A 9,282-nucleotide genomic window follows, 5' to 3' on the forward strand; every position below is an offset into this window, starting at 1 on the left:
ATTTCTAAGTTTTATCCACATATTAAGAAACTAAAATCAGTTATTTATATTTATAAAAGTAAATTAAAAAAGTGATTTTGTTCCTTCCACTTCAAATAAAATAAAACTACCTTTTTCAATTATATGCAAATAATAATTTAATATAATTGGATTTAAACCAAAAATGCGATCAATAAGTAAGTTATAAAATAATTAACGTTGTTCTATAACGTTGTAATAACGTTAATATAATTTATCAATGAGATGGAGATTTACTGAATTTGACACGTTGTAATAAGTTATAATATAATTAACGTTGTGCTATAACGAAGTATACAGTAACACGAATTTTGTTAGTTTACTTATTGCATGAGATAAGCGTACTATTGCTGCACAATATAGGGATGTAACTGTAACACTGTATATCTACTATACTTCTTGAGCTTTTAAAAATTTCATTTACGATACGATTATTATCAGATATAATTAAGATCAATTCTTTTTCATTTTAAAATCTATTTAATATGTATGGAGTCTTTAACCATTATTGGATTTCTAATGCTTGAATACTTTCTAAAATTGAATACTTGTTAAGACATTAAAGTAACTATCATATATATGACATATCATGACAACTTCAGAATTATATAGGATATAATTGCATTAATAATCCGTATCATATTTTTATATAAAACATCCTAAAGAAAATAATCCTTATGACTCAAAACTTCAAAATTTTAGAAACATATATGAGTTAAGAAATATATTATCTACTATTTTAAAGATGCTTCTAGAAATAATGCAAATTTTAGCACTCTGTAAAAAAGTATTCGTAATTGTTATGCACTTTTAAAAGCCAAATTATTAATGCAATTATTTAAGATATGATTTATACAATGTTACCACCTGTTGCTTTTTCAGTTTTCTTAATTATATCTTAATACATCATTTGTTAATACAACAGAAATGTTTAATATACTGATTTAATTGTTAATACAGTCTGTAATAACGCAGTTCTTCTTTTATTATGAACTTATCAATGAGATGGAGATTTACTGAATTTGACACGTTTTTTTATATAAAAAATGATGATGAAAATGTAAGGTAATCCGTAAAGCAGTTTGAAAAATTGCCAATCTTTTTCTTATTGGTATTTAGTTACTGAAGAATCTATCTTTTACACATATTATGTCTTAATAATCTATATATGACTATATATTATATTTCTATATAACATTCCTTTTAAATATTCAATACTTACTAGTAAATTATAAAATTAACGTAATTATAAATACTAAATAGATAAATTGCACCAGTGAAATTATATTTTACTCATATCTATGTGAAAATTGTATTATCTTTTTGAACAGCGATTGCTTACTGATACTACTGATATACTTTTTATAATACAATCTTCATGGCAATTTTAAAACTTGATATTCAAATTTTTACTGCTTATATATATAAATATGAGATACAACTTATTAATAACGTAATATCTTCAACAAAATAAAGTAATTAAAGTAATTACAACATATCTCGTCCATATTTTGTGGATAATACCTTACAAGTATGTAAATTATATATATAAATATATATATGTTATACGCGATGTAACGAATATATGAATATAATGAAAACATGAATGTCATATAATGAAATAATCAGGAGGAGTAAAATATGGAAGTTTGGCAACTGGTTTAAATCTATCGTGAAAATGTAGATACAGTATGTCTCTTCTTAGTTTTCTCATTCGCGTTCTATAAAACAACTTCGTTATTTTACAAGAAGCATATAAAAACCTTGAACGGAAACATACCGTACCTTAATCATCGTCGTTTTGTACATTATCGTTACATACGCTTGAAAAGCGTACACATCGGCATTATTCTAGGACCTAGTTATCCTATTTTGAATCTTTCTACTTCAAGTAGGAAGATACTTGTGTTCTCGTAGCACAATGGCAAGTATAGATTATATCGAAGCCATGTCCGATTTCGTCAAGTCCACCGAAATCGTATGACTAATTGTAGCAACATGTGCAGTCCCACTATTGTCACTACCACTGTTAACAATATTTAACGATGAAATTTTGGCCCGTTGATACGCTACAACGGTATTCAAGCTCAAGAATCTAGAACAAACAATTTCAATAATGAATAAATTGGACGTATTAATGTTAATTGTTCTAAAAAAAAAAGTTAACGTTTACTTACCTTATGCAGACATACATAATCAGTAATGCAGTTCCGGCTGCGAGCATTCTAATGATGGGTCCTTCTACAAGTTGGATAACTATCCAGGCAGCAGCAGAAGATCCACACATCGTGGTAACAATAGCAATAGTTTGTAGACAATGGCGTGGGGTCAAACTGTTTTGCCAATCCAATCGGCTAGCATGTTCAACATTGTATTTCGTATTGCACACTTTACAAACGAGACTGTCAGCATTTACAGAACTCTGAAAGAAAAAAAAATCACGATCGACAAGGTGACAAACACACAGATGATCCGACAAGCAATATTCAAAATAAAACGTCGTAACCACTTTACCTCAACGAGCCAGCGACGCAAACAGTCGTGATGTACAGCACTTACATCACCCCTACAAAAGCATGGTTGTATCAATGGACCAGCATCTTGTCTCTCACTGTCATAACAGATCCAGCAATCTTTGCTGTTAATCGATGCTGTATCTGCAGAGAGAAACGCGGTATCTTGAGACGCGCCCTTTTCTTGCAACTCAATTTCCTTTATGTGTTTCCCTTGATCCAGATCCAGTCTCTTCAATAAACGCTTCGGATTTAAGATCCATAATTGCTCTGGACTGAAACAGAAATGACGAAATGATATTGCAGAAGAGCATATTATAAAAAAAATATTTATGAAAGAAATTTTATAAGATAGATGAAAAAGTATGAACACATACCTCATACAATTCCAAAGAACACAAGGAAACCATAGTGCGACGCCAACTTCAATAACACGAAACACAACGTCATGCCAATTCCTGCTGTACAATGGCACCCTAGAATAAGAATATACGTTAGGAAAAGTCTAAAAATTCTGTTATAACTTACAACTTAGATTTGTTCTTTCGTTTCCTTACTTTGTTTTCCAAAATTCACTGAGAGTCTCGCTGAACAGAAAACCAACTACTATAAACAGCATAAAAGCTTGAGAGAGTAATCCAAATCTTGACTGATGTAATTGAGACGTATTCACTTGCTGCATGTGCACAGGCTCTGCTGTAGATGTAGACGGACCTGGATCGAACAACTTCGCCGTTACTTGATCCTCGGCAGGGACTTTGGTTGTATCAGCTACACGTTTATTCGTTGCAATGGAAGTAACTTGACATTCATTTAAGAATCCACCACGAACCTAATAATAAAAAAAAACCCCATAAGAAAACTCGACAATGTATAAATGTTGTAGTAAAAGTATTACAATGTGAAAGGAGCATACTTTGAAAAATACTTCCACTCCATAGATCAAGAAGAAGATCACTACAATGAATAGGAGCACTGCGTAACAGCCATTGAATACATGTGCATAAAAGCTCTAGAAAGAAAAAAGAATTTTATTAACAAATTATTTTCATCAAGAATGTCACACACATGCAAATCAATAGGATATTATAATAAATATAAATTACATTTTCCCATATTCTGTTACTTACTTGATCTACTTGTGAATAGGTCTGAGCCGTGATAAACTCCGCTAATAAGAGGGAATACGTTATTATGTTGAAGACAACAAAGGCCAGAAAAGATTTTGACAAAAACTGAGGTTTGTCCCAGCGAATGTCTCTCAGATGAACCACTTCGGCCCAGAAACAGACGATCAACGATGATCCACTCAAGAGCAACGGGTAATACGCTGACAGCAAGCTCCTGGACCAGCCTTCCTTAAAAGCAGTCTGCAAGAAAATTAAGACCGTGTGATTAAAAGCATAATAAAAACAAAAAATTATAATTAAAAAAAAATGTAAATATTTTTATATACCGGCGAGGTGAAGTATGCCCCTCGTATCATCGACGCGAGGAAAACCACAAAGTACAACACTTTTTGAGTAGTGACCCGGCAAGCTCTCAGAAACGACGGCGCCTTCATCCGCTGCCACTCGGCGACGATACACATGACAAGTTGTATCAAGCAGACGAAACCGAGTATGAAAAAAATCGTGGCGAAGGCGATGTAATAACTTAGATTTGGGATGTGGCATTCCGGCCCGTCAAACTGGATCTGGAAACGAGATAATTCAACGTTATCGTCACAAAACGATTTAGCGCGGTCAACAGATCAACAGAAGTACTTATTACCTCGCACAGACAAGTCCCATTATGGCATTCCCCGTGGCCGGAACAGTTATCGTTCCCACAGCTGTTGTTCCAGGCCATCATTCCAAATTTAACCAATAAGGACAATGGATTTTGTGTACTCAGCGCGATCATCTGTTCCATGATCGCTGGATACAGAGCAACTGCTCCGGTACAGCCCTCTAGAAAACTCTGTTTTGAAATGCAAATTGCTCATCATTCAGGTCATTCTTCACACCACACATTCGATTAATATGCAAATGACGGACAAGAATTCTTAACATTTTTAGAATTTATGCGTAATACGTAAATTCATGCGAGGTGGGGGGGATCACTTCCCGATACGCAAAGGGGGGGGGGGGGGGGGGGAGAGACAGATTACTTAAATTTCAAAAATAAAACAAGACCATGTTACGTGGGTCTGTGCAACTTGGCAACTGATCCACCAAATTACTCACGTACAGAACAATTCGCGCTGACTATGACGGGACAATCGCACGATAAAAAACCGAGTACACCGTATCTCGCGTGTCCATAGTATACATATAATCAAGATGCAAAATACCTGGCCTCCCCGAGAGGCAAATTCGAGCGAGAGCGATATCGATTCCCCCGATATCGTGTGTCTAGGATTTCTAGATTTCTAGCTCGGACGAGCGACGCGCGACGTCCCGAGGAACGGAGCCCACACGCTTTTCAGGATTAATCGGCTCCTCCGAGGGGGGAATGGGAGAAAAACTAGGGTATATCCTCCGTGCCTGTCGACTGACCGTTTGTCCGAGCCAGCGCGTCTACGTGCGTTATGTAGGGCTCGCAGGTGCAAAGTGAGTACAGATGTACGCGCGAGCGAGGACGCCGAGGACGTTGAGTTCCCACGGACCGAATCACATTAGTCAGCTGTCGCCGTTCGCCCTTCTGCGCAACGCAACGCTGCCATCGCGCCACGAGCGAGGCTACACGCTCCGCGAGTCCGCGCTCCTACGCATTGACCTCGATCGCGTCAACGTCAACGGGACCGCGATCTCCGCCGAGGATTCACACGCGAGACCGAAAAATCATGCCGAAATATAATTATGTAACCGCGTCGGAACAGAACGAGAAACGAGAAACGTCCCCCTCGCACTATCACTCATCGAGGGACCCCCCCTTCGACACCCCTCGACGACGATTTCTCGAGAATCCCGAAACAATTGTCCGATGACGCAAACGCCGTGAACGCCGTAGATGCGATGCAGTCTCGTTGCGTCGCTCGATTTGTCCAGATTCGCCCAATGGCGGGTCCAGTAATGCCCTCTGTCCTTTTCTCTCTTTTATTTTCTTTTTTTCTCCCCCTCCCCTCTCTTTCTCTCTTTCTCTCCTTCTCCGCGTCTCTTATTTTTTTCTCTCAATTCCTCTTTCTGAGAACAGTGATGATATGATGATCAACTAAATTGCGATTAAATCAATGATTAACTTATCAAAAGTACACTGTTTTGTTAACATGGATAGAAAAACATTAATTTCTTGTTTAACATGTGGAAAAAAAAGATTAGATTAGGGACGATTACACATAGCTAGAAATTATGCTCCGATTTTAACAGTTGAATTTTATCGCGTATTAAGTTAATCGGAGTTTCATTGAAATCGCGCTGAATATTCGTTCGGAATCAAATGTTGATGGGACTTCACCGACTTCAGATTTCGATGAACAAAAACCGATACGTTTATACAACAAACTTCTCCTTTTCTTTCAGTCAATCTGTAATTCAGCCTTTCTTTTTCTTCTAGGCTCTTACAATACAGACAATACTCTTCATGTATATATTAGTTTCATTTTCAGCACAAAAAGGTCGCACGAAGAGATTCGATGCAGGAATAAAAAGGAATGACTCGCATAATGTCCACTTCTATCAATGTTGTTAAATTGATTATCAATTCAAATGTGATTGTACTATTCTAGCTTCAGCTTTAGACGCAGCTGCGTTTCAAGACCGACGCAGTGACGGCGCGTGGTTTGCGAAGTAAAAATATTATTTATAAGTACAAAATATGCAGTTTGACCTTATATATTAACATATTTCTCCTATTTACTTGATTTTGTTATAAAGATCATAGCGGTCATGATTCACTTAATACATAATTTATTATACACGTTTGCCTTAAAAGACGTTCTCCTTAAGTTAATATTTATAGATTGTTACGATAAATGTCATCACATTATTAGTCTCACGATGATCGAAATATCGAATTGGTATAAAAGACGTCCGTGAGGTCCAGATTCGAACCCTGGGATGATATTTTTCGCAACATCCTTTTGCTGTACGGTTCTAAAAGACGCGTATTAGTATCGGTGCTGTTAAATTGATTATCAATTTAATTATGTGATTGTACTACTCTAGCTTCAGCTTCGGACTGCGTTTCAAGACCCCGACAGTATAATGGCGCGCGGTTTTTTTTTTAATGTATATGCATGATATATATATAAATTTATGTACACTGTAAAAAATTTTTGTAAAATTTACAACTATTATAGTGAGTAATTTGAGACCCACTATAATAGGTGTAAATTTCCACACATTCTTAATTTGTGTAATTGTAATACAAAATTACTTTTTCCTTCCGTACTGTAATTTTGTAAAATTACAACTATTATAGTGGGTGTCAAAATTACTCACTATAATAGTTGTAATTTTACAGAATTTTTTTACAGTGTACGCGAAAAATATTATTAGACACAAAAGATCCAATCTGACTGATATATTGGCAAATTTTCTATTTACTTGATTGTTATCATAAACAGTCATATGATTTACTTACATATGTCTATTTCTACCAACGTAGATTAACTTTTATCTCGATTTAATTAACTTACTTTCCATCTTTTTTTAATTGTTAGAACTAAAAAAAAAATAAAAACAGGCCATTGCACGTAACAAAGTTTTAGTCATAATCGTAAGGTTGTAAAAAAATAGACCAATCACAGTCGGCTATTCTCCTCGCGCTTGAAGAATAATCGAATGTGATTGGTCTATTTTCTTACGGCCTTACGATTAAAATTAAAACTTTATTACGTGCAATGGCCTTAAGTTAAACAGAAATTAAAGTCAATTTGCCTTGTTAAAAACGGACATGAAATAGAGACACGCGCGGTGTCCAATAAACGCAGAGCTTCCCCAGTTATCGTCGACGCTCCCGTCTCGATACGTATGCACTTCACTTAAGAATTCGGTCGCGTTTTGGAAACAGATGTGAGGTGCACGGCACACGGCACACGGCACTTGACGTTATTTTGTCGCAGTATTGTGGCCGACGGTCGATATACCTGTCTGATTCACAACGATATTCTTTAGACTCAACTGCGTCTAGCTTTGACAGCGATAGGCACGAGCGAGTTCGTTCAAGGCAAGATATATTCTCTCTCGGCAAAATTGTCTTTAGCCTGCGATTCGCACGAGATACTCCTCTCGAGAGACAAGCCGCTAAGTATACGTTAAATGAAACATTATATAATATAGGTATATCTCGTGCATCACAGGAATCCCGCATCGATTAGATATCGTATAAACCTGTGTATTTTCGTCACGGATTCGTGACCGACGCTTGTACGCTCCTGCGAGTCTCGAGGATACTTTCTCGTTTCCCCCGAGAGGATCAAGAAGTATCCCCTGCGCGTATTTCTATTAAAAAAACAAACTAAAATAAACTGCTTAAGTAACCTATTTCGGAAGATTTGATAGCGTGACGTTCGACAGCTTTGTGTCGCTGCTTCAAGATCTATCAATTTAATTATTTTCACGCACAAAGATCTGCCTGTTATTAAATATAAAACTATTCGATTAGAAAGTTCCAGTCAGTGGCATTTGCCTATGTTTATTTCTATCGATGCAGATTAACTTCAATTCTGATTCAACTTACTTTTTATCTTCTAGTTCTGAAACTTAGAAAAAGATAGACTGAACATAAATGGATAAATGTAAACAGAGCCATTGTTTTTACGTTACGATAACAATGTTTCATGTGGATTTCAGATGTCTACGATACAAAATAAACCGCAGCTCCGGAACCTCCACACGTCGCAGATCAAGAGGAATCTTGTAGGGATGATGATAATTAGTGTCAGTGCGGCGCTCGCGTTCAAGGTACTCGTCGCCGATAAGAGGAAACAGAGATACGCCGACTTTTACAAGTACGTGACAAATATGCCCAGGACACCGCCGTTATTAATTCTAGGCTGCGGTCCATTTGACGATACAAATTCTTTGGAGTGTCCTTCTTCTCCTTCTTTCTTCATTGAGAGAAAAGAGAAGAAGAATGCTTCGAAGCATTTGTAGCGTCAAGTGGACCGCAGCCCTAATCCCATTCTAATTCTTCGACCGTTGCATTCATATGCAATCTTCACATGGTAAGGTCTCTCTGCTACGTTTTTAACTTTGTTGTTTTGCAGAACCTACGACGCGGAGAAGCAGTTGAAGATAATGAATGACGCCGGTCTCATGCAGTCCTTCGTTCCCCCACAAAAGTAGATTTACGTGTACAAATATAGACGAGCAGAAACTTGAGAGGATGTGAAGGATCGTCTTCTTCGGGATTACATATTATATCTATATGTATAATAAATAAATTCAACATAGTATTATTACGTATGTCTTAAGTTTCTTGCTGACTGCGCATTAACCCTTCGTAGTCACACTTCTCTGGAATTCCGTGTTAGTCGTACTGGGGTCATATGGACCCAATCGATTTTGAATGGTTGCCATTTTAATGGTATCGGTCCGATCAGGTTCAAATAATTCTGGGACATATCTTGAACATTCTAGAATATAAAACAGCTGCGGTTTTGTGAGAAATCAAATGGCATCGTTGTTGAAAAAAAATCGTGAACGAGTACATGATTGACGGTCTCTACCTATAGAGGATACTTCGAACTCTTGTAGATGGCGGAGCCCCATTTCAAGCTAAACATTTAGCTGATATTTAGGCCCAAATGAGTATGGGTCCAATG

General features: G+C 36.7%; 2 protein-coding genes across 4 annotated transcripts; one reads left to right on the top strand and one right to left on the bottom strand.

Annotated features, from left to right (window-relative positions):
• Positions 1 to 1,245: 1,245 nt before the first annotated feature.
• On the bottom strand, positions 1,246 to 5,511 carry LOC112457303. 3 transcript variants are annotated; one of them, XM_025020253.1, is made up of 10 exons: positions 5,072 to 5,511; positions 4,305 to 4,493; positions 3,988 to 4,227; positions 3,662 to 3,901; positions 3,448 to 3,543; positions 3,089 to 3,363; positions 2,909 to 3,007; positions 2,533 to 2,806; positions 2,196 to 2,440; positions 1,954 to 2,113 (listed from the first exon to the last, which is right to left on the bottom strand). In XM_025020253.1, exons 2-10 carry the CDS (start codon positions 4,443 to 4,445, stop codon positions 1,954 to 1,956), a joined length of 1,770 nt encoding a protein of 589 aa, XP_024876021.1. In that variant the 5' UTR covers positions 4,446 to 4,493; positions 5,072 to 5,511. The 3 variants fall into 3 exon arrangements, with proteins under 3 accessions (XP_024876023.1, XP_024876021.1, XP_024876022.1); XM_025020254.1 differs by having other exon boundaries at positions 4,867 to 5,511; XM_025020255.1 differs by lacking the exon at positions 5,072 to 5,511 and having other exon boundaries at positions 1,246 to 2,113; positions 4,305 to 4,445.
• Positions 5,512 to 7,549: 2,038 nt separating this feature from the next.
• On the top strand, positions 7,550 to 8,919 carry LOC112457307 (cytochrome c oxidase subunit 6C). Its single transcript, XM_025020258.1, has 3 exons — positions 7,550 to 7,682; positions 8,309 to 8,466; positions 8,725 to 8,919. The coding sequence occupies exons 2-3, from the start codon at positions 8,309 to 8,311 to the stop codon at positions 8,801 to 8,803; spliced, it is 237 nt and encodes a 78-aa protein (XP_024876026.1). The 5' UTR covers positions 7,550 to 7,682; the 3' UTR covers positions 8,804 to 8,919.
• Positions 8,920 to 9,282: the final 363 nt, after the last annotated feature.

This window comes from Temnothorax curvispinosus, unplaced genomic scaffold (assembly GCF_003070985.1).
Source record: "Temnothorax curvispinosus isolate PA1 unplaced genomic scaffold, ASM307098v1 QBEX01007734.1, whole genome shotgun sequence".
Classification (NCBI taxonomy): domain Eukaryota; kingdom Metazoa; phylum Arthropoda; class Insecta; order Hymenoptera; family Formicidae; genus Temnothorax; species Temnothorax curvispinosus.